A 26,274-nucleotide genomic window follows, 5' to 3' on the forward strand; every position below is an offset into this window, starting at 1 on the left:
TCCCCCCCTCCGCAGTTGTAAACTTGAAATAAAAAGGTGTTACTGAATCCTCCACAAGTTCTCCAACTATCTCTCCTCAGAAGGCAACTGACCCCATAAATGGTGACCCTGGGAACTTCCTATACTTGTGGGAGCAATAAGCCATGTAACCTGTTTTGTCTTACAGAGAATACGCTGCGTGGAAAAACCACCGCAAAAGGTCCAGATGTGTAACAGCTCCCTGTTTTAATCCTGCTTCTTAATGTGAACCCTCTCCAGTTGAAATTTGTAACCCATTAATTACCTTCTCCTCATTTATATGATAAGTGGTTAATTTTCTTTTATTGTGATTGAAGCCTCTGCCAGCGTTCCAGGAAAGGTGGGGAGGGGGATGGAGTTGCAGAGGGAGTTTGATTGGATTTCATTGCTGTGGGCCATTTCTTAAACAGGTTACAAGCTGACAAACGCAGGAGAAAAGGGTCGATATCCTTCCTCTGCCTCATGGACAAGCCAATCTTTTCTGTAAACATTTCATCAGTATCTGCCCTTTGTATACATACCTGCCACACACAGAGACTGGGGGGAACTTGGCTTTATATAGGTTTAGGCAACTGATAAATGAAGCAAAGCCAATATAAGTGGAACAAATCTCCAACAGATTTTCCTAATCATCGTTTGCTGTTTGGTTCTTCTGCTGAAAAGATGCAGCCAGTTTTTAAAGCAACGCTTAGATTTATCATCATCATCAACATCATCATAATTTATTTCCCACCCTTCATCCTTAGGTCCTAGGGCAGGCCTCAGCAATTCAAAATACAACATTAAAAGCAGTTTAAAAGCATACGATTAATAACAACGATGAAGACGAGGTCATAGAGAACAGGGTGGGTCCTGAAAAGATACCATAGCTGTCAACTTTCAGATTTGAAAATAAGGGATCAGCAGCCTCGAAAATAAGGGATCAGCTGCCTCACCTGTCCCAGGGACAGTCCACGGGATATCTAACAATCCGGGATAGCAGCAGGAAATGGCGCTGGAATAAGGGAATTTCCCGCAAAAAAGGGAAGGTTGGCAGCTATGAAAGGTACATCTCAGGTGCCCAAAGGCCAGAGGGAAGAGGTCCTTCTCCATCGGTCGCCCCCCAGGGAGTGCCGCTGAGAATGCCCTTGCCAGGCCACACGCCCCTGAGCTCCACCCATTGGGCCTCTCTGCCAATCTTAACATCCAGGAGGGTCTGCAGGGAAGGAGATGGGGAAAATCCCCATCCCAAACCCCAGAAAGCTGCTGCTAGACAGCGGCTGGATCTACACTGACCCGTTTAATGTAATTAGAACAATATTAGAGATATCATTTTAAAACGTCACAGGGCAGACTTGTAACTTTAATCGTTCCTTACCTTATTTTGTCTGTAACGGCGCAGTTTCCCTGCTGCTGGCTGCCGGTTGCTCTGCAGCGCCCTCTGGTGTCACATTTTAATAGTGCCTTATGAACGTTAAAAGCAGAGCGTAGTGTGTCCATCTCCGTTATGAAAACCATTCCTTAACCCTTCCTTAACATTATAAACTGTGAGTGTAGATCCAACCATTGTCAACAATACGAAGCTAGATGCAGCAATAGTCTGTCTCAGTATAAGGTAGTTTTGTATGTTCCTTCTTTACCTAATTACAGTTGCATAACAGCTCTCCAGTTCCATTTTGTTACAATCCATAGACTTTGAGTTTTTTCACCAGCCCCTAAATATCCCACACCTTCTTCCTTCCCAACTTCTTGCCTTTTTGTGAATCATCCAGTCTGATGAGGAGTTTGGGCAAGAGACTTCTCACTTCTGTGTGATCTTTAAGTTGGTTCCAGTAAGCATTGCTCTTACTCTTACATTTTACCATGCACAAGGCCAACAAGTGAGTCCCCGTCTAAAGTTTTATATAGGTTTCAGCAGCATGGGCCCGTAGCTGTCCACAGGTGCTTCTGCACAAAAGATTCAAGATGTTTGCTGCGTTTGGAATTGCCTGCACTGAACTGTTGAAAACCTCAGTGCAAGCCTAACCACAACGGTTTAGGAGTAAGCTTAGGGCCCTCATATCTACGGGACCGCCTCTCCTGGTCTGCCCCGCAGAGGAACTTAAGGTCCATGAATAACCATAGTTTAGAGGTCCCAGGCCCTAAGGAAGTTAGACTATCTTTCACCAGGGCCAGGGCCTTCTCAGTGATGGCTCCAACCTGGTGGAATGCTCTGTCCCACAAGACTAGGGCCCTTCAGGATTTAACCTACTTCCGTTGGGCCTGTAAGACAGAGCTATTCCACCTGACCTTTAATTTGAATTCAGCCTGAACTTTTATTTCCCTTCCCTTCCCTCCCCCTCCCCTTTTATGAAGACCACCCGCTCTGAGACCCCACAGCTAATTCTCCCCTGGCCTCCTCAATGGCCCAATCAGGACCAATTCAGCCAGCTAGCCCTGGGGATTATCTAATGCTTATTAAATGGATTTCCCCCAAATTGATTTCTGAACTTGAATTTTATTGTTATTCATGTTTTTATACTGTATTTTATGCTGCTTCTACAATTAAGTGTTTTAAATTTGTTGTTAGCCGCCCTGAGCCTGGAGGGGTATAAATAAAAATTTATTGATATTGATTGATTGATTGATTGTTGAAATCAATGGGGCTTACTCCTAGGTAAGTGGAGTTACGACTGCAGCTTGGATTTTTTAACGGCCTTATGGTGACTCCTGTTTAGGAGTACTTTCATTGCTATCGCGTTGGCACATGGCTCAGTGCTGAAGTCTCTGGGGACTTGCTTGTTCACGCACCATTTCCCTTCTGAAATCCTGTACTGACCACACCAATCACCGCAATGCACTTTTTCTAATGTGTAACCTGCACTCATTGCTGTTTGGCCAGAACGCCTGAGTACATTGTTCTGCTTACAGCTTCCGAAAATGTCACTGTCTAGCTGCAGCTGAGAAATAGTTTAGTAAAGTGGGCAAAAAGCATTATCATCATCATCATTATATTATATATAAAGGGACTCAAGGCGGCTTAAAGATAAATTAAAAATAGCCAAAATATAGGAGGGCAAACCAATAATAAAAACAATTGAACATTAGTGTGTGTGTGTGTGTGTGTGTGTGTGTGTGTGTGTGTGTGTGTGTGAGAGAGAGAGAGAGAGAGAGAGAGAGAGAGAGAGAGAGAGAGAGAGAGAGATCTATTAAAGCCATACAGATAATTACTATAAAACCAGCATTGCACCAGTCCTGTCATTAAGAGCCATCAGTTCCGAAAGGCCTGTTGGAATACGAAAATCTTCACCTGCTGGCAGAAGGGCAACCAGTTCAGCAATGCCAGTCCTTTGGCAATAGTTATTATTATTATTATTATTATTAGGCAATAGTTGGGGCACATAGACTCCATTTTTGTTGTCCAGTTGTCACCTTCCATATGATAGGTATATAATTCAAAAGAATATTTTCTTCTGAGTTTTTTTAAGTTTTTCCATAGTTAGATTTATACAAGTTTTTCCCCCATAGAGTTAAATTTATACAGTTCAACACACACACACCCCAAATTTTGTGAGAATAACAGATGTCACTGTCTTAACTAACAAACAAAAAATGGGAGGATGTAGATTATTGAATTCCTCCTTCTGAATGCCCCAGAAACAGTAATCATGTAAGTAGTCTGGGGATGGGTTTAATATGAAACAATTTTCTCTTAATTAGTGGCCACTTTGCAGGTTATTAAGCTAAGCCATGCAGGACTGAGAACTTTCATTTTAAATCTTTTATTTTTGTTGTTTTATCTAATTGGACTAATTGGGCGAGCAGATTAGCATGGGCTGGAGTCAGGAGGGGGAAATATTTCTCTCTGTAGGCAAATTGCTGGTACATGTTGCACGGACAGCCTTGGTTACGTTGATTAATGGCCTCAGTGGACAGCTGAAAAATCGCTAGAGCTGCTGGAAAAGATCATTAACAGTTTTAAGGCTTGGGTCACTCTGATGGGTGGAGAGAAATTATTAGCAAGATTTCTAATGCTGAATGCCAAGACTGTTTTGTGTGTGGAGAATTTGGTCCATGGCGCTGCTAAAATGGCAGCCACTGTGGTTCTTCCTGCTAAAACACAAGGTTGTGATTATAATGCAAACACACATAGATGTTGTATCAGTCTAAATCAGGGGTCTGCAACCTTTAAGACAAAAAGAGCCACTTGGACCCGTTTCCGAAGGAGAAAAAAAATGGGAGCCGCAAAACTCATCATTATAAAAATAACTTTTTTGTCAATTTTTTTAATTATTTCTTTGTTTGACCCCTCAGAATTACTCCTCCTCATAGAAATAAATGTTAAATTAACAAGTTACCTTTTTTTGTTTGTGTGTTCTTCACTCCCCTTCAAAACAGTGACCAGCGTACATGCCCCCTTTCAATGCAGTGACCAGCGTACATGCCCCTTACAATGTAGCAGGCGGGCGGGAAGGTGACGTCGGGACGGTGCGTGACTAACGCACGCACCGCCCCCATGAGATGTCACAGCCAGTACAGTGCCCACCACAGTGGGGAGTGTCGGGGCACACAATGCGCCTCCTCCCCTCGCTAGTATCCGCCCCGGAGCCGCGGCAAAGGTGTAAAAGAGCCACATGCGGCTCCGGAGCCGTGGGTTGCAGACCCCTGGTCTAAATGATATCCCCTGCTGCATTGCTACAAACAACAACACCAAAACAAGGAATGTTTTAGGTTTGTGAAGGTGCTGCTAATTCAGGTAAGAGATTCACAGGGCACTACAGAACTGCAGACATGCTCGGTATCCTCATTCATCAACAACTTGTCAGCGCAGAAATGTGTTTATAGAGAACAGTAATTGAAGCAACAGTGGCACTTAGTACCCTTATCACCCTTAGTAACTGCATGGTTCCTCCACCACTTACCCAGGTATATTCTCGCTACAGATTTCCTTAGGAACCATTGCAGGGAATGGGGTACACTGATGTTCAATAATCTTCACCAAGGACCAGAAGACACGGCTTCAAATCCTGCTCTAGGCAGTGGCTGCTGTTCGATTTCTCCCCTGAGCTCTGATCATTACATTAAAAATAAAATAAAAAATGCACCACCACCATCATAAATATTTATGGTTACTGTTGTTTGAACAGAAAACTCTGAAGGCAGAAAATGCAAAGAATCCATTCAGTAACAAGTAAGGAAAGAACTGAGGTGGGATGCAGGAAGGTCACACCGAACAGTAACTGTCTAAGAGACTTCACATGCCAAGAGAAGCCGTGTTGGTGGTTCTGACGAGAGGAGATATGGTGGTTTTACAACAGAAGACTATTCCCAGGCTGTTATTAATGTTTTACTTTATGCAGGAGTTCATAAAGTCCAGAAATGCTTTATTCCTTTCACTCATGGGTAGGCAAACTAAGGCCCAGGGGCCGGATCCAGCCCAATTGCCTTCTAAATCCGACCCGTGGATGGTCCAGGAATCAGCATGTTTTTACATGAGTAGAATGTGTCCTTTTATTTAAAATGCATCTCTGGGCTATTTGTGGGGCATAGGAATTCGTTCATTCCCCCCCACCAAATATAGTCCGGCCCCCCACAAGGTCTGAGGGACAGTGGACCGGCCTCCTGCTGAAAAAGTTTGCTGACCCCTGATTTCACTCTTTCACACAATGATGACCCATGCAGACAGGATACAATCTTCAGCTGGCTGCCTCCCAATCTGCCTCAGTCCCCTGCAAAATCCTTTCACATCAAGCGGCATGGTGATGGCATCCATCACATATTTTTGCATATAAATTTATGTCTAATAACTTGGACCTTATAAACAACACCTAAGTGAGCTCTTGATGTAAGAGACAATATGATAGGGGCAAAGCTTGAGCAGCTCAGAACTGTCAAATTCCGTGTATTAAATCTGTTTCCAATTTCCCCCTCCAATATTGTGGTCCTCATTCTGGCTGAAGAGCAACACTGCCATCTACTGGAGAACAATAAAATAGCTTCAGCAAGGGAGGTTGGCGGGTTTTAAAGGGCATCTGTTTGAATCGTTTTGTGGTGAATGGAAACAACAAACCGGGTGCTATTAGAGGTTGTGTGATTCATATTGCCAAGGCAAGAGAATATGAGAGCCAGGGGACCTGGTGTGTGTCTGCGAGAGTACAGCGGTGGGATGCTCGAGGAAGAGGCATGTCCACACATCTCATGGCACATTCAGGTAGACTTTTCCCTAGTCACACACGGCGGAGACTGGTCCATTAGGGCTTTTGGACCAACCTACCTCAGCCATCCCTCAGGAGATGGCACAGCCGGACAGCTTCCTCCTTTGTCTCGGTTTGACGTTGTTGAAGGTAGCTGGGAGGAGGATGGGGTCAAAACAAGAATTGGTTGGTCCCAGTTGTCATTAGCTCTGCCTCTGCTGTCATGGGATTCTCTGCTTTCCCTCTTACCAGTCTCAGTGGGGCGCATCCTAAAAAGGTAAAGGTAAAGGGACCCCTGACCATGAGGTCCAGTCGTGACCGACTCTGGGGTTGCGGCGCTCATCTCGCTTTATTGGCCGAGGGAGCCGGCATACAGCTTCCAGGTCATGTGGCCAGCAGGACTAAGCCGCTTCTGGCGAACCAGAGAAGTGCACAGAAACGCCGTTTACCTTCCCACTGGAGTGGTACCTATTTATCTACTTGCACTTTGACGTGCTTTCGAACTGCTAGGTGGGCAGGAACAGGGACCGAGCAATGGGAGCTCACCCCGTCACGGGGATTTGAACCACCGACCTTCTGATCAGCAAGTCCTAGGCTCTGTGGTTTAACCCACAGCGCCACCCGCGTCCCAGGGCGCATCCTACATTCACTGTTTTTGTGTATCTGTATTGCAAGTTTGTTGTATTTTGATGGGGGGTTTCCTGCAGGATGTGATTACAGACACTGCAGCACTTGAAAGTGAGTTGAGTGCCACACCACAAAAGCAAGTTGAGATACAATCTGGGCACATGTTGAGACAGCAATAAATCTATGAGACCAGGAGACAGGCTAAATGTGGTAAAGCTTGTCCTGAACTGCATCGCTTCAGGCTGACCCTCATGACAGAATGCTCCTGCATATGAAAAACAAGAAACCTTGACCTCAGGAAGAAGAGTTCTAGTCAAGAATAGCATTCTTCTTTTCAGGGAGGAACATTCAAACACAGTATCGCTCCCCTGCAAGCAGCACAACCAGGGATTTACCATGGCATCTGCTTACTTTGTAGACCAGCCCTTAGTTTATGTTAATAGTGGTTGGCTTTAAGAAGAGAAGCCTGTTAGATCAGACGAGTGGAGCTGAATGATGGGGGTGGAGACGCTCCTTCAGGTATACAGAGCTGAAGCCATTTAGGGCTTTAAAGGTCAGCTCCAACACTTTGAATTGTGCTTGGAGACGTGGGACTCCGATAGATTGGTAAATAAAAAGTGTTTTATATGTGTTTTACAAGCGATATAACACTGTGACACCAGATGGCGCTGTGGAGTCCCGTCTTTCCCAACCAGATTTCCCCATATGAGTTTACAACATGTTTAACTGAAACGCTTCTCTGATGTGTCTAGATCCAGCCGTACTGGGAGCCAATGTAGGTCTTTCAGGACTGGTGTCATATGGTCCTGGCAGCTACTCCCAGTCACCAGTCTGGAAGCCACATTCTGAGTTAGTTATAGTTTCTGAGTCACCCTCAAATGTAGCCCCACGTAGAGCATATTGCAGTAGTCCAAGCGGGAGAGATACAGAGCATGTACAATGCGCAGACAGGTAGGGTCTCAGCCGGCATAGCAGATGGAGAGAAAGCCGCTTGTGATTACCAGGGACTGGAAGTCTGGGGCATCTTGCCTCTGACTGTGGAGGTATAAGACATCCACAATAGCTGTTTCTTTGTGAGAGTGGTATCTTTTCCACTGAAACAATTAGGGGAGTTCCCATCGGGAGGGGGGAATCCTGACATTTTCTTCTCGTTTTCTCTGCCTCCTCTGTTAATGAGAACTGAGGTACTGTGTCAAGAAAAGGGGAGAACCCCCTCACTTTATTTTATTAATAAATGGGAAAAAGCTTTCCCCCCAGAATGTAATGGTGTGTAATAAAAATTAAGAGTGGTGAAAAATGATTTGATGGAATGAAATTATTCCCTGGATCTGGGGCCAAGCCTAATCCTCTATTACTCCCACCCCTTTTTCCTGATATGGCAGTTTCCTCTTCTTGTTTTTTGTTCTTCTGCAAGATAATCTCTGTATAAGCACAGTTGTTATACAAAATTACAAGATGACCAACCAAAGTGCTATCACTTCCTTTATGGAGTCTCAACGTTTATTGCTTCTCTATTCCGTGTGTGTTGGGCCACTCTTCTGAATTATGGCCATAGCGATGGTGGTTAGTTTTGCAACAGTCACAAACTCTTCATACGAAAAATACTTTATTTTCAAATATTAACAATTCTGCTGCATTGAATTCTTGGGTTACATTTAATGGACTAGGAATACAAACGGCAGCACCACTAACTTAATATCATGTGACCATGTAAGGCAATGACCTTTCTGCTTTCATGTTTCATTTCTTTTAAACAGAAGCTGAATATTCATGAATATACACAATTTTAGTAAGGCTATGCTCATGGAAGTAAAGAGATAAGGCGGGTGGGGGGTAGAAAGATTGACACCAGGACCTGATGCTCCAATGGATCCTGCCACCTGAGGCAGTTGCCTCACCTTGCCTCATGGGTGGGCCTCCCTAGGGTGACGTGTCTGTTCTGGTTAAAGAGGGGCTGCGTATGGACTATGCCTTTAAAGGGCATTTGAAGCACACACACCCTTAAATTACAGTGCCCGATGCCTCACTTTATTGGACATGACTCCCCTCTGCCCAAGGCACTGTGGTTTAAGGGTCGCTAGGAATTGTAACTGAGAGATAAACTTACAGTGCCCAAAATTCTTAGGGGAGGGGAGAAATCTGCTTTTAAGGTATAGTGTGTTCACAGCCTGGGACTAAAGCAAGGAGGCCTACAAGCTGCCTTGGGGATCTGGGGCTTCAAGGGAGGTTGGGGGCTGCTGTCCCCAATCTAGGCCACATGGGCTCCTCTGCCCGCCCATCAGGATGTCCCAATGCTACACTGATCGTCTTTCTTCTCTCCTCTTCTGGTAAGCAAGGAGCAGACTGCCACTGGGACAGCTGCTTAGCATCTAGGCATCCCTGGCTCTCTCCTCCTTCCACCTGCTCTTTGCCCGGGGTTCACAGGACACCCCCACCCCCCCAAACTTGTCTAAACTCACAGGTCTCTGCCTCGTGCCAAAATGAGAATCCTAGGCAGGAACTTCTGGGTTGACCCAACCCTTCTCTCCCCTCTGTGCACATCCCGGTTCCTTATCAAACCGCTCCCAGTGGAGACTTGCACTCTGTGCCCTTCCTCCGGGGTCTCTCACCCCTTCTCCTCCACACCGTCCACCTCCAAACAGGGAAGCATCATCTGAATGCTGGCATCAGATAAACTATACCTGCCCTGGGCTGGATGGTGAGGCTGGCAGCCTCCCTGGGAGTAGCTGAGATACCGCCTCTCTTTTCCTTGCTGTCTGGCTGAGATCTACAGTCCAGCCAGTATTATTTCAGATGTATAGACATATAAAAAATATAAGGGCAAGTCTTCTGTGCAGAACTATGTGTACTCTGCGCTATATATATATTCAGGCAATCCATATTCTGTACTAAGAAAACAAAATCCTGTGACATGTGATAAATTATAAAATTTGCTCAAATTTTATGATTTCTCTTATTTTGCATAATTTACAAGTTTTGCTGTCTTTCATAATTTATGCTGCCCTTGCTAATCATGGGAAAGGAAATGACACTGAAACCTGACGTCCCCGATTACTGAACATCTCATTCAGGCAGTGCTCATACTTCTGAGCTTTTAGCAAATTTTTGCATCTTGCTTTACAAAATGAAAACTGAATTTCTCAGGAAGCTTATTTACGTGTACCTTCCTACACTCACTTGGAACTGCAGCATAAAGTCATGCATTACCGGTTACATATCTAATAGGAATGTTCTGAAAGAGCAGATGAATAGAAGATTTACAATATTTCTTAAAGTGGGGGAAGAGATGGTGTTAAGAAAGATTATGATTTCTAATGATGGCAGAATAATCCCAAAGGGCCTGCCTTTGCTTAGTCACTGGCATGGTATGTATTTTTAATGTAAACCACTGTGAGCAACACCATATCATGTAAATTGTCATCTGAATTGTACATACAACAAGCACACATTGTGCCAACTTTTTTTAAAAAAAAACAAAACAAAACTGCAACCAGGCATCTAAATTATGTACCAAGGAAAGAGTAATCCTTTAACCAGTATAAATTATGCACAGTTGCTCTATTTGCACGATTTCGCTTTTCTGCATAATTTACCTGTATTTTTGCTATCTTGCATAATTTATTCTGGTTTTGCTACTAATGAGGTCAAGAACCTATGTAAGCCACGGAAGTACTGACATCAACTACCAGGCTTCTGACATATTGGTGGGCATTTGACCAGGCACTTCTAAGCATCTTTTTGCAGCTGTTCTGCTTGGTTTTATTTTCTGGTAAGATTCTCAAGAAGCTGAATTCTGCACTTCCACTGCAGCATGTACATAGCCCTGGATTTAGGCTGCTATGTGGCATCCCGGATTTCACTGAACCAATAGTATTCGTCCATATAGTAGCTACTCATCTAGGACTAAGTTCAAATTTCAACTAACTGGAAAACCTTTCATGCCAACGGCAAACCGTGCTCAATATACAGTACATTGCAGGGTTCAGTTTTCATCTTCTGTGCTCCCAGATGCTACCATCATCTGACAGACCATTGTGATTTCAACACATGCACTTGGCCAAAGAACACAAATGTTATTTACAGAGTGTATCCAGGCTACAGAGAGAACCCTCATACATCTAGAAAGAGCATACAGAAATATTATAAAGTACTGCATAAAAGCAAGGGCTATGGATGTGAATGGGATTCATAAGGAACTCAACTGTTTTGATACAATAGCCAAAATCAGACTGTTTACTTCGTAATTTGCAATCTGAACTTGATTAAAAAAAACATTTAAAAGTTATCACAACTGAATTTTACTTAAACCATACAAATGTAATTTTAAAAAGGAACCTTAGAGCTATATAAAACCATTACTTGAACTCCTAATTTTTGCACATTCTACGTTTTGGGCTTGCTGAGTTTCCTCTGCCCTTTAGGCACTGGTTCCATACAAAAGTCCATTTTGGTAGGCAAGATTGATTCTCACGATTCAAGCCACTCTCCTTGTAGCAAATTTGATAACCGTTTTCAAATATAAACCTGCTTATCCAAACTAATCTGATCCTCCGTTTTGCTTTTCATTGGCCGCTTGAACAGTCCTTTCCCTCAGGCTCCTGGCAGCGTTATTTCCTTGGCGGGAGCACATTCTGTTCGTAGTGACCAGGGTTTACAATATTGCCAGCAGGCTCATATCGGGCCACCACAAATGTGGAGCCGTCGCTGGCAGCCGCCTTGCCAACTCCCATCTTTTTGGTGTTCTTCCAAACCATGGCTGTAAAGTGTCCTTAAAGAAAAACCCCACACAGAATCTGTTAGGCTCTGGGCAAGAGTCTCACGCAAGGCTGGGCGAGAACAGGACTCGGTTTCAGAAAAAACTGCTCAAGGAAATTCAAGCATCCTAACTCAAGGACCTTAACCTTTGTGTGCAAAAAAAGTATTGCTTGCTCATAACTTTTTAAAAGAACAATTGTTTTGAGGATACATTTGAAAGTTTTAAGGAGTGCTCCAATTAGTTAACTTGTTTGTTTGACCTCAGTTTCAGGTTCCTTGGTATGAAGCTCACTGGAGACTGTGGTGTTCTTGTGATACACGCTTTTATTTATAAAAATACACAGGCTGAGCATTAAATGGAAGAGCATGAACACTCCAGCCAATCTTGCTCCCCATTAGGCTTCATGGAGAACCCCCAAAGTCATAGCTTTGGTTTCAGAAAAGACAGCATGTCTGTCCTCTTGAGAATTCCCAGCGACCCGTGCCAGATGAGACTAACCCTGACTAGTCACTGGCCTATTACTCTCGAGGCATCCCCAGTTACCGTATTTTTTGCACCATAACACTCACTTTTTTCCTCCTAGAAAGTAAGGGGAAATGTCTGGAGGAAATGCCTACGGGTGGCATGCCTATGGATTTTCCTCCTCTAAAAACTACGTGCGTGTTATGGTCGGGTGCGTGTTATAGAGCGAAAAATACGGTAGTTATTTCTATGGCAACACACCCGTACTTAACAGGTTAACCCAATGCAGTTAGTGAAGCTTCTAACTGGTATCTCTGTCATTTCCTGGAAAATTAAACCATGTGTCTTTGGAATCAATGCTTTTTCAAGTTATGGTGTTAGAAAGAGGAAGATTTAGAAATTACTAAGCCTGAGCTTCTTCACACTTGGTTATCCCAGCGCCTGTTTCTTGCTGAATTTTGAACACCATGCCTCCACCTCCCCGCCCTCTATTCAGTCGAAAGGATATGTTTATATAAAAGCTTAATGTCTGAGATATTGTGAGAAACCAGAAGTGTCCTTTAGGTTATCCGCAGGGCCAGCCAAAAACATTCTGGTGAACCACAAAATGGCACCCCTGCACCAGGGAAGAATGGGTGAGTGAAGGGGGGAAATCAGTTCAGCCTCACCCAACAATTGAGGTGGGGGGGGGAGAGGAAGAGAGAGGTCCACTCTCTGAATCTCGTTGGGTGGATGGGGAGCCCACCATTTCCTTGCTAGGGGTGGGAGGAGACCAGAATTGCCTCCTATTCACTGAGAGGCCGTGGCAGAGGCAGCATGGGGGGGAGGTGCCAAGGAGGGGGCAGCTGTGGCCTCCAAGGAGGGTCCCACAGCCATCATTGCTGGCACGGGGTGATGCATTCCTTAGAGACGGGATCTGCTGCCCCCGCGGATCCTGCTGCCTGAGGCAGTCCCTTCCCTTGCCTCATAGGTGGGCCAGCCCTGGCTAACTGTCAATAAGCAATGCCAAGCCCATACTCACCTGTCCCAGAGGAAAACCCCGGACTCTGAAAGTTGTAACTTTTTATTTCGTTGTACCATCTGTCAGCTACTTCGCTCCCTGCAAAATGAATGAAAAGATGCTGTTGAATTGCAACTGATGGGGTGCAAAAATGCTGCCACTCTGTTCTTTTTTTCCTCCAAGATAAGGCAGCTCTGGGCTCTCAAAATACATTCTTACCAAGCTGGAATTAAGTTAGTAAAAACCCCAACGTTTTGGGAAAAAAAGAGTATCACACACCATTCTGACCAACAGGAATAAGTAGCTGAATTTAAAATGTAAAGAGAAAGCAATTTTTGACCACCTAAGTATGTCTTTTGCAGTTACCAAATGTCCTGATGCAGTTTTGAAAAATGTATCAAAATATGTAAAATGCGTATTTTGAGAGAAAATAAATTTAGAAATGTTTTGGTCGGTGAGTGTAAAATCACGGAGATAACTGGCAAGCACTAAACACATTTTCAATTTTATAAAATTCACATGTTTTAATATTTAATGCAGTTGGGCTGCATCTAGACACATGAAAGAAGAAGTGTTTCATTTAAACGTGTTGTAAACTTTGTATGAGAAATCAGGTTGGCAAACACGGAACTCTACAGCGCCACCTGCTGTCACAGTATTATAATGCATATACAAAGCATATAAAGCACTTTTTCTCTGCCAATGTAGCTGAGTCCCTAGATATGGAGATGCAAGCTTTTCAGAGGAAAGGTGGGATACAAATGTAATATATAACTGGAAAAAAATATAAGCTGGCTCACATCCAACTTTATCGACACAATACCACACCAGCTCTCTGCCTAGGTTCAATAAGCCTTGAACAAAAGTACAGTGGTGCCCCACAAGACGAATGCCTCGCAAGACGGAAAACTCGCTAGACGAAAGAGTTTTCCATTTTGGAGGTGCTTCGCAAAACGAATCTCCTATGGGCTTGCTTTGCAAGACGAAAATGTCTTGCGAGTTCCTGCGGGTTCCCCCCCCTTTTTCTAAGCCGCTAAGCCACTTATCAGCTGATCCGATAAGCTGATAAGCCGCTAAAAGCAGCTAATAGCGCTAATCCGTCAACGGGCTTGCTTCGCAAGACGAAAAAACCGCCAGACGAAGAGAATCACAGAACGGATTCTTTTCATCTTGCGAGGCACCACTGTACCAAAGGTGACACTGGGATACCTAATCAAAGCATATAACCAGTTCCAACCATTGAAAATTAATAATGTTTGTCTTAAATGTATTGCTGCAATCCTATGCTCGTTTAGGGGCAAGTCCCACTGAATCAAGAGGGACATTTCCCACTTGAACGTGCATAAGTATGCACTGTGCCACTATTGGACTGACAAATAAAAAAATGCTTTCAATGGTATTTTATCACATATGTGTTGCTTAGATTGCAGTCCTTACAGTTTTGGGAGGAAAATGTTTGAGCACTGCAATGTTAACAGGTCTTTCCTATGTACTTATCTTACCTGACTGATCATACGAAGCCCATGCAAGGTTTTCCCCACATTTCCCACTACTGGATTCAGGACTGTGTTTGAGGATTCTGGTGCTAGCAAGTGCTTCTGAATACCTAGATAAAAAAAAGAAAGATCTTTACATAAGCGGAAACAGACTACATCATGCTGAAGCAAAATGGGTGTCATTGGCGAAGGTTGTTCTAAATCAGGGGTCTCCAAGCTTTCCTTGCCTCGGGTCGGTGTCTCCAGTGACGATTGCGCAGCAGGCCAGAGGGCGGGGGAACGTGCACCCGTACGCACGTGCACTCGCTATTTCTGGTGCATATCCGGGTCAGAGGAAGCCCGTGTGCACAAGCTATTTCCGGTGCTCCTCTGCCCAGGAAGTGGGTCCCCGTGTTGCACTGCACCGCACCGCACCAGTAAGAGTGGACGGCAGCAGTGGCCGCTGCCGCGGGCCAGATAAACGAGTCCCTTGGGCCTTATCTGGCCCCCGGGCCGTAGGTTGGTGACCCCTGCTCTAAATGAAGAGTATGCACAATGTTCCGTATAAGAGCAGCATAGTGCCCCAGAGCTACTCATACCAGTGTGGAAAACTTTTCAGGAAGGTTTTTTTTTATGTTTGATGCTTTGCTGCGCTTTTATTATGCTGTAAGCCACGTCAAAGTGCAAGTAGATAAATAGGTACCGCTCCGGCGGGAAGGTAAACGGCATTTCCGTGTGCTGCTCTGGTTGGCCAGAAGCGGCTTAGTCATGCTGGCCACATGACCCGGAAGCTGTACGCTGGCTACCTCGGCCAGTAAAGCGAGATGAGCACCGCAACCCCAGAGCTGGTCACGACTGGACCTAATGGTCAGGGGTCCCTTTACCTTTTTAAGCCACCCAGTGTGGCTGAAGCAACTAGTCAGATGGGCAGGGTGTAAGTAATTTTTTATCTTTATCATCATCATTGCCATCATCAAACGCGGCCTCTGCCCAAGCTCCTCCCTTTGATCCTCCTAGACCAGGCTTCCTCAAACTCAGCCCTCCAGATGTTTTGAGACTACAATCCCCATCATCCCTGACCACTGGTCCTGCTAGCTAGGGATCATGGGAGTTGTAGGCCAAAAACATCTGGAGGCCTGAGGTTGAGGAAGCCTGGACTAGATATTCCTTCCTTTGGCCTTCAAAATGGGGTGGAGGGCGGACCAGCCCCTATTTCCTCCTCCTGTCTCAGCAGTGAAGCCAAGACCCCCCCCCCCAATGCTAATACTAATAATGCCAAGACCAATGCTAACCTTAGCCCTATGGATGTGAAGGGTGAGGCAGCTGAATTGTATTCTGCCACTGTAATGAGAAATCGGAAAAAGATCAAACGTATCAAGAAGATCAAACGTATCCATTCTGAAGGAAATCAGCCCTGAGTGCCCACTGGAAGGACAGATCGTGAAGCTGAGGCTCCAATACTTTGGCCACCTCATGAGAAGAGAAGACTCCCTGGAAAAGACCCTGATGTTGGGAAAGATGGAGGGCACAAGGAGAAGGGGACAACAGAGGACGAGATGGTTGGATAGTGTCTTCAAAGCTACCAGCATGAGTTTGACCAAACTGCGGGAGGCAGTGGAAGACAGGAGTGCCTGGCGTGCTCTGGTCCATGGGGTCACGAAGAGTCGGACACGACTAAACGACTAAACAACAACAACAACAATGAGAAATTGGGGGGTGGGGAGGTAGGTTCCAGAGTTTGTAGATAGAAAATGGTCCTATAGATTGATCTGAAACTGGGTTGTGTAAAAGAGGTAAATTTGAGGGTGGGCCATGCCCTATTCGTAGTAGAAAGGGTAAGAAATTGTTATTTGAAATGAGTCAACATTTGATGAGGGACACTGTTGACAGTGATGTGTGCTTCTCTTCATACTGATGTGATTCTCCCACAAAGATTTCTATGCTTCTGTTGTTGCTGAGTAGGTGTTGGCCCACCACACTGAAGGCAGACATGGCTGCACAGTAAACTTCAAATGGGATCTTTCACTTAAGATCCACACACGCCAGAAACAAGCAAGCAGGAAGAGAAATGAGAACGGAAAGCTCAGGAAGGCCACTTAGCTTTTCGTTCCTATAGACATTAACTCTCTAGCGGCTTCATCTTCTCAGGACAGTATTAATTAATTATGCACTATTGCCTTTTCGAACACTCCTTCTCAACAGACATATTAATTAACCCACAAAGCTGATTTTTCTTAATAGCTTGTGACAACGCTCCCCTGATAAAGGTTTTGCAGAACATCTGCTGTTGTGCGCCTGATTCCATGTAGTACTCCCCATACTTTCGTGAACAGCCTTTCGCAATGAATTGGACCTTATGCCATTAATTTTACCCTATTGCACTTTACTTTATTTTCAACTCCCACTTACATCCTATTGGGTTTTCTGTCTGAAGGCTGGGGAGTGAGTATCTAGGTTTGCTTGTCATGCATGGATTTTGTAGGACAAGTGACCAGAAGGATTGTCTTTGTTTTCCCCATCCAATATCAACATCTGCATGGGATTGCCTTTGATCCTCTTCTGATACTGCTTTTTGCAAAGTCATTTGCTGTATTCAACAAATTTAGTCTTGCTAGCTTGACTAAACTTTCCCCCTCCCTCCAATTCTCCTAAAGCAGCTCAGGGGATCGAGAGAATCCCCAGAAAAGAGTTTAGGAGAGGAAAGGAGAGGTTGTTCGGCCCAGAAAGCACAAATACTTGTTCTGATATAACAATCACCTTAGTATGATGCCAAATCCCACCCATCTTATTGATGGTCGCTTTGTGTGTGAATTCAGGATTGTGGGCCCAGACACAGTGAGGCCGTGGGCAGCTGGGGACTAATCAAGGAAGATGAAATAATAACAAGACAATTGCTTTGGGATAAAAGAAGGGTTAATCTCAGGTTAAGGATCACTCCGGGATGTACATCAAAATGGGGTGACCTCTAAGTTCACCATTTCGGTGGGTATCCTGGCCCATCAGCACCCATCTGAGTGTCAGGATGGAAGCACCTCCCCCAGACACCTTTAAAGGAGCACCCCAATCCCTTGGAGTGGGGGGTGAGAGTCCCAATTGCCTCCCCATCTGCACTGACTAGGAATTCAACCAAAGCCTTATCTGCCACCTCAATTGGGCCCCACCCTCAGTCAGCTCCCCCCAACCTACTTACATCTGCAACAACTCTCAAAGGTCTTTGTAAACATCCAGCAATCACACCTTGTTGCCCATTGGCAACAGATGTACCCCATCAGGTCTGGACAGGCCTCTGTTATGAACTACAATGTCAGGGTGTTGAATCATCCACCCCCAATCTGCCCTATCACTGCTGCTGCACCGACAGTTCAGACCAAAATATAGATATTAAGGGGGTGTTTCAAGAGTGAACTCTCCAGATTGGTAGGCTGGTGAGGTTGATTATGCCTTTTCTGTTTCTCAGATTATTCTTGCCTAGCTAATGACAAGGGCATCTGGCAGGGCCTTCACCACAATCAGCGATGTAAGCCAGGGCATAAGGCTGTCTCCCATCTCATCCTCCTCCGGCCCCTTTTCCAGACTGGTCTGTCTTAGAAACCTGCACCTGAACCCTTAAGGAAGACTGGGACAGGCACATATCACCCAGCACAAGACCCATGGTAACCAGTGAAGCGAGAAGCTGGCTGTGCATTCACTGACCCACAGCACCCCAAAGAAAGCAAGGGAACGGGCTGCCTGGAAAAGCCTGGTCTCGTACTTTGACCAGCCCATGGAGCCCAACACAGTCTATATGTCCCTTAGGACAGTGTATGCAATTGTTTTTTTAGTGTCCTGGGCTGGGGGGTGGGTAGCTTCTGCACCAGCCTTCCAGCAGCTTCCATACATGGAAGTAGTCACAGAGGTCTGGAAGCTGCAGGAGTTTGCTGAATGATGTGAACACAGCTACATGCAAAGCCGTGGTATTTTGCAGCTAATCCCCGTTCCTTAAGGGATATGAGGTATTTCAGAACATCGTCCGCCTGAGGAGGAGGAGAGTGTGAGGCAGCCCTGCTGTGAGACCTAAAGACTTCCAAAGATTACCAAACCCTATAATACGCTTGGAATGTTGATAGCGCAACGGAATGCAATGCTCCCTGCTTCACAGTGTGTCTCCAAGCGCCCACAGGTCCCCATGAAGGAGTTCTGGCAGTGGCCAAGCCATGGGTGTCAACACCATGAAGTGATCCTCCTCAAACCAGCCAGTTAATATCTTTTCCTCAACAGGAACATGATAGCAACTGTTTAGTTTTTAGAGACAGGGTGAGCATCAGAATGCTTGAAAGATTATATAAATTTAATACATCCAGAAAACGAGCACATGAGGGATAAAGTGAGGCCCCTTCTCTCAGACATGCTAGGAGCTACTGTGTCTATTCTGGGTGGTCTTTTTGTACAGAGAAGCATCCCATAATAATAGGGGTTGCTCGTGCCTAAGTTGCCGCCACTCCTGGCTAGGTTGCCTGGTTAAACCTTTCTATCTGGACAGCCCTTCACTTCGTGGCTGTTTCAGTCGCTAGCAGAATCCGTCAGTGGGCGTTTCTTAAACCTTTTCCAGCATAAAAGCTGTTTGACGCCAAGTCTCCTCCTACTCTCCCTGCACAGAAGTCTTCTGCGCAGGGAGGGTGTGGGTAGCGGAGAACCCGTGCTCTCCCCGCTGGTGTCCGGCGATGAGTCCTGGAGCCCTCTCGCCGATTCCCCCATCTGCCTCCCTTTATCCCTGGTGTTGCGCTGATTTCCTTCCCCAGCTGATGAGCTGCCTCTCTCCCTGCTGGGTCCTTCTCCAGCATCACTTGGGAGCCTTCCCTCCACCTCTGGCTCCGATGTCAGTTCCCTGACATCCTATGAGACCTACCAACTGTGGTCCAAGAAATGGTGGTGTGAATCACTGGCAATACCAAATAACATTAGAGCTAAGCTACGTGCACCATGAGTTTGACCAAACTGAGGGAGGCAGTGGAAGACAGGAGTGCCTGGCGTGCTCTGGTCCAGGGGGTCACGAAGAGTCGGACACGACTAAACAACAACAACATGCACCATGTAATTTTGCTTGTGTTCCTTAGCTCTAATATTCTTTGGTAGTGCCAGCCATTGGCATTCACAACATTTAGGTTGTCTTCTTCCTTTCATCCAATGCTTATAGAAATTACTAGAGATTTTGCTGTGTGCCGCCTTACTCTTTCAAAATATGGCACTACTGGAGAAGACAATTATGCTGATCCTGGCAGTGGGGGGAAAATGTCTTTTTGTTGTTCAAGGAAATAAATCTATGAGGATTTGAGTATCAACAAACCAAGAATCTAATCAAAAGTACTGCAATACCAATAAATTCTTCAATTAACAAAATAAAGAAGTAGTTGTACTCACTGCTGTGCTTCCCTGTTTAACTTCTTGCAGAGTTTTAGTGAGGGAACTCCATGCTTCTTCCTGTAGTCATTGTGGGCTTTTAAGACCTCTTCCGCAAATTGCTTGGAAGCTAAAACGGTATAAAGCGTTAGAAATTCAAAACAATTCCAGTCTCTGCTTCAGGCCCTAAGAAAGGGTCAAAATCTTACATTGCTCTTACATTTCAAAGCCTACAAAATAAGAAGAAAATCAGTTTAACCAACTCATCAGGTGGCTTGTATTAAAATAGCTGGACCTGAGAACACTTAGTTGCACAAGCTCTGGCGAGAGGGGATGTATTATGATATATATGGCATTGCAGAGACAGACAAGAAGAAAGGAAGTATAATAATAATAATAATAATAATAATAATAATAATAATAATAATATCTTTATTGTCATTGCCCCCTCTCGGGGACAACGAAATTACTTGGCTGCTCCATCCACCCAGGTAGGGCACTCCACACAAAATCAAATCAACTATAAAAACACTAATTAAAACAATGCAGTATAAAACAGCAAGGAAGATTAGATGACTTTCAAAGTCCAGGCTTCCCATTCAGGGCCGAGATCGCTCTGGGGAAGAAGCTGTTCTTAAGACGGCTTGTTCTTGTCTTCATCGTCCTGTATCTCCATCCCGACGGCAGGAGCTCGAAGAGACAGTGACCAGGATGTGATGGATCTTTTACTATGTCCAGTGCTTTCCTATGGCACCTTGTGGCATAAATCTGCTCTAAGGTGGAGAGTGGGCAGCCAACAATGCTCTCTGCTGCCTTAACAACTCTGCACAACCCCAACCTGTCCCGGGTAGTACAGCTTCCGTACCACACACATAAGCCATAAGTGAGCACACTCTCAATGGCACAGTGATAGAAGGCAAGCAGCAGTTTCTGCGGAAGATGGTTTTTCCTTAGAATTCTCAAAAAGTACAGTCTCTGCTGCGCCTTCTTCACAAGCCCCCTTGTGTTGACACTCCAGGACAGATCCTCTTGTAATTCAATGCCCAAAAATCTGAACGTTGTTACCCTCTCCACACAGACCCCATCAATCAAAAGTGGCTGGACATTGCTCTTCTGTCTCCTGAAGTCCACCACAAGCTCCTTTGTCTTCCTTGTATTTATGAGCAAGTTGTTAGCTCTGCACCACTCTGTCAGCCGCTCCACCTCATCTCTATAGTCCGTTTCACCCTCCCTTTCAGAGATGAGCCCAATCACGGTTGTGTCATCTGCAAATTTGACAACCCTATTACTAGGGTAAGCAGCGACACAATCGTACGTGTAGAGAATATAAAGGAGCGGACTGAGTACGCATCCCTGTGGTGTTTCTGTGTTAGTCCTAAGCATACTAGAGGTATAAGGGCCCAACCGAACCCTCTGGGGGCGGTCTGACAAAAAGTCCAATATCCACCCACAAAGTGATAACGGAAGCCCCAGATCTTCCAGTTTAGACATCAGACGTTGTGGTAGAATGGTATTAAATGCCGAGCTGAAATCTAAAAAAAGCAGTCTGGCATAACCCCCCCCCCCCCGCTGCTCCAAATGTGCAAGAACGGCATGGAGGGCAATTGCCACAGCGTCCTCTGTCGATCTTTTCGTTTTATAAGCAAATTGGAATGTGTCCAGTCCCTCTGGTAGGCAGGCAATGACATAATTTCGTACCAGCTTTTCAAAGCACTTCATGATTATAGGTGTGAGTGCTACTGGACGAAAGTCATTCAGATCTTCCGGGTTAGATTTTTTTGCTATTGGAACGATAATAGAGGACTTTAGGCAGGATGGAACAATAGCCTGGGCTAGGGATCGATTTAAGATCCCAGTGAAAACTCCTGCTAGTTGATCTGCACAGTCTCTCAATACCCTTCCAGCTACCCCATCTGGCCCTGTGGCCTTCCTTGGGTTGATTCCCTTCAACACCTTCCTCATCTCTTCTTTTTCCACAGAGACTACTACATTCCTTTGTACTGATGATGGTGATGGTGGTGATGGTGGCAAGGACTTCACAGGGAGTGGTGGTGGTGGTGGTAAAGCCTCAGCAGGTGTTGCTGCAGATGTTACGTCAAAACGGGCAAAAAAGGCATTCAAATCCTCTGCGAGGGATGCCCCTCCCTCGTCTGCCAGGGAATCCTTGGATTTATACCCTGTTAATTCTTGTACACCTTGCCACACCTGCCTGGTGTTGTTACTTTGTAGATGATTCTCCAGCCGCTGTCTATACGCCTCCTTTGCTACACGGATACCTCTCCTTAAATCCGCTCTAGCTAAGCTGTACAACGACTTATTTCCACTTCTGAAAGCAGTATTTCTTGCCTTTAGCAACCCCTGAACCTCCCTTGTCATCCAGGGCTTCCTGTTTGGGTAGATCTTTATCCGGCGCCTCCGTGTTACATTTTCAGTGCAGAACCTAATATAGTCCAACACTTGCTCAGTATGAGTCTCTACATCCTGTTGAGTGAACACCTCCCAATCGGTGTCATGAAAACAGTCTTGTAGTTGTTGGGATGCTTCAGCTGGCCATATTGTAATATCCCTCTTTATAGCTGGAGTCCGTTTCCTCAATGGAATATATTCAGGAGTCAGGAGCAGGGACACATGATCAGATTGGCCTAGATGTGCCAGTGGTTCGGCCTTATAATATGCATGTAATTGTGCCATTCAAAGCTTTTGACCTGTAATCAGAGTTTCTGTCTTATAACCATAACCTCCTTAGCTCATCTTCAACAACCAATGCAAAAAACTAGCAAAGCCAATTTGTTAGCATAAAATATTAGTTTTTTCATATCTAAGATTTAGATAATTTATTACGGTCAAAGTCCAGCTCGCATAACACAATAAAAACAGTGTTCATAAAGATAAAATATACAATCTGAGCAGACTGCAGCAATAGCTCATGAGTTAAAATTGAGATATATACATACAGTGGTGCCTCGCAAGACGAAATTAATCCATTCCGCGAGTCTCTTTGTCTTGTGGTTTTTTCGTCTTGCGAAGCACAGCTATTAGCGGCTTAGCGGCTTTAAGAAAAAGGAAACAAACTCGCAAGAACTCGCAAGACGTTTCGTCTTGCGAAGCAAGCCCATAGGGAAATTTGTCTTGCGGAACGACTCAAAAAACGGAAAACCCTTTCGTCTTGCGAGTTTTCCGTCTTGCGAGGCATTCGTCTTGCGGGGCACCACTGTACACCCATACAACTGAGATTTGGGCTACCATAAAAATTGACCCAAAGGGCGACTTCAGCATTTCCCTGGGAAGCTATTTTATTCTAGAGGATGATCTGCACCTACTGATCTAAAATTAACAATATACAGTAAGAACTTGGGGTGCACATCTATCTTTCTTCAGACTCATCTTTTACTTTTGTGTGCCACATTTCCAGCAAGCAAACTGAGCGCAAAACAGCCCACGATAGCAAAGAATTAATACAGAAAAGCATCACCTCCCTGTCCCAGTCCTTCTTCCTTTGACACATTGGCTATTCTGAGCAGTTTTGCATGAAACCTCAGCTAATCTCCAAGAAGCAGGAAAGTTTGGAACTATTCCATTTAGTAGTGCAATGACTTTCTCTGGAATGTGCATCACTCATTCATGTTGGGAAGATGCCAAGTGACGTCTCTGCCAAACTATTGTATTCCAATGTGTTCCACTTTGGACTCTCATCTTTTTCAAGAAAGTTTGCGGTGATTTTTCCTACTTTCAGTGCAACTGCAGCACCAGCCTGGTGGGTGTAGACTTGCAAAGCACTATTAATGCACCTAGCAAAAGGAGTCTTCAGTAAGATAGTTGGTGATGTTCTGCCTGCCTGTCCCTACAGCATGTGGCCCCTTCCCCCATTTGTTTCCACATCAACTTTTGCCCCCACTCTTTTTAATTTTCAATTTGTTTTGTGCTAAAGTGCATGTGTACTAATAAAATTATTCATTTTAAAAATGAAGAAGCAAATGCTGCAATTGCTAGAATCATAGGAGCCAACTCCTAGGGGGCTTTGGCCCCCACCATAAATATTTGAGAGGGCTGGGTCCCCACAAAGTTGAATGGCACTCCCATTCAAACAGTGTGTGTCTGCACTGCACCATGTGATTGATTATGCAGGGTGGGCCTTACCTCAAGTTGGCACCCCTGGCTATGATTGTAAAAAGCAAATCAGTAAACGAAGTACCAACTTAAATAACGCCAGTGTCCGGAAGAAGCATGAATCACTTCACACCATGGGATCGGAGGCTGCATTCCTAAGTGTGATTTACCAATCAGAAGGTTAATTCTGACTTAAACATCCCTAGGATTGCAGCCTTAGAGCAAGAGCGTAGGTCAGTAATGCACAAACCGCTTTTGTTTCTGCTGTGGGAACAAGAACTGAGGGGTTCCCTATAGGGAATATAGTACTATATTACACGCTATGTAGAACCACAGTTTTAATGCCTCTTCTAGCAGATAACAGTGCTAAAGAATCCTTGTGTAGAAATGACCCATATTTATGTTTAAAAAGAAAGAACAGTGCACAAGCTTGGGTCAAATTAGCACAGGCACTTCCAATATTTAACAGAAGAGGACGGATAGCATAATTTCCATCCCATTACCAATGTGTTCACTGTGCAACACCCTACACATCCGAGTACCAAATATGCAAAGGTGCAAATGAGGCCATTCATCCCATTATTGTTGGATCCAAATGGAAGCAGGTCCTTCAAGATCTCCAAAGCTTTGCCTTTTAGCTGGTGATGCCAGACCTGGGATCTTCCACATGTAAATTACTATTGGGCTATGACTCTCCCAATCGTTGTTGAGGTAACTATTAATTTGGTAATCTTAAAATGCCCTGCAATACAGAATGCCGGATTTAGATACCGCATTTAGTATTAAGATTTAGGACATATATTTTGCATAATGTGATGTACATTGTGCGCCTCACATTAAACTTTCCATATCTGATAATTAATATGCAGATCTGCCAAACAACTACATTTTATTAACTCAATGAAGATGTACAGGAACATAAAATTCTACGTTTACAGAGTTATAGAAATATGCAATTCTAATATTGCGCTCTCTCTCTCTCTCTCTCTCTCACACACACACACACACAAAGACACAAAGCCTCTTAGCATACGGTAACAACTGAAATAAAGCCGAAATCATCCAGTCAGCAGTCAAGGAATGTTATTTCTTAAAGATGCAACTGTGCTAGTGCTGAGAAACAAGAACAATAAATGACTAATTCGCTTCCCGTTTCTGTCCTCTGGAGCCTGAAAGATACAGAGCTTGCTTTGTCAGTTTGGTAATCTCAGCACGATGGGCTCACGGAAAAGAAGGGAGCAGCTGGACTTTCCAACAAACTTGGAAGCAGAAGCTGCTTTAAAAAAACAAGCTTTATAGAACAAGATTAAGTGAATTTGAGTTATATTCCCTGATCTAATGCATGATCTGTCAGTATAGACATAACTCCTAAGCATGTGATCCTAACACACATTTAAATGGAGATAATGTACTCCTGAAGAACTTTCAAATAATTGCAAGCCCAAAGTATTCCCTTAATGTTTATAAAGTGTTCTGAGCACTTTGCAATGGTGTATAAATACAAGATGCATACTGTCTTGAAATCCTTTGGGAAGAAGAAAGAGATATAAAGTTAATACATAAATGCTCACACATCTACCCCAATTAATTCTGGAAAGAAGTCTATTTACTAGCATAGCTCACGTGTCTTTTAGCCGTGCTTGGGCAAGTTTTCTCAGAACAGGGAGGGAGCTCCAGCTACTTTGGGACAGGCAAGAGATACTAACAGGAATGTCCCAATTCTGAAATATTGCTTAGACACAGAGGTTGATCAGGAAGGTTTATTCTAGGTGTGAGTTTGGGATTTAGAATCATAAAATCATAGTTGGAAGGTACCCTGAGGGTCATCAAGTCCAACCCCATGAAATGCAGGAATCTCAACTAAAGCATCCATGACAGATGTCCTTCCAACCTCTGCTTAAAAACCTCCAAGGAAGGAGAGACCACAGCCTCCCAAGGGAGACCATTCCACTGTCAAACAGCTCTTACTGTCAGAAATCTCTTCCTGATGTTTAGTCGGAATCTTGTAACTTGAAGCCATTGGTTTGGGTCCTACCCTCCACAGCAGGAGAAAACAAGTTTGCTCCATCTTCCATTCCTTCAGATATTTGAAGACGGCTCTCATATCTCCTCTCTGTCTCCTCTTTGGAAGCCAATGTGGGTTTCTTGCGGTGTGTGTGTGTGTGTGTGCTGCACTACTGGGGATTTCAGGATATGTAGAATACTTGGAGGCAGACGCAGGCATGCCTGGCACATCCTGATTCTTATACAGTGGTGCCTCGCAAGACGAAAAGAATCCGTTCCGTGAGTCTCTTCGTCTTG

The 26,274-nt window shown here is 44.6% G+C and overlaps 1 protein-coding gene across 3 annotated transcripts in view; it reads right to left on the bottom strand.

Moving 5' to 3' along the window:
* Positions 1-8,386: 8,386 nt before the first annotated feature.
* GLIPR2 (GLI pathogenesis related 2) overlaps positions 8,387-26,274 on the bottom strand; it is a 31,310-nt gene continuing 13,422 nt past the window's right edge. For all 3 annotated transcript variants that reach the window (XM_083473382.1, XM_083473384.1, XM_083473383.1), the window contains exons 3-6: positions 19,888-19,996; positions 14,518-14,621; positions 13,037-13,114; positions 8,387-11,565 (exon numbers count right to left, since the gene is read on the bottom strand). In XM_083473382.1, coding sequence (XP_083329508.1) covers positions 11,405-11,565; positions 13,037-13,114; positions 14,518-14,621; positions 19,888-19,996 — 452 coding nt within the window. In that variant the 3' untranslated portion in view covers positions 8,387-11,404. The remainder of the gene's footprint in view (positions 11,566-13,036; positions 13,115-14,517; positions 14,622-19,887; positions 19,997-26,274) is intronic.

The sequence above is a fragment of the Podarcis liolepis genome, assembly GCF_965112155.1.
Source record: "Podarcis liolepis genome assembly, chromosome: 13".
NCBI classification, from domain to species: Eukaryota; Metazoa; Chordata; class Lepidosauria; order Squamata; family Lacertidae; genus Podarcis; species Podarcis liolepis.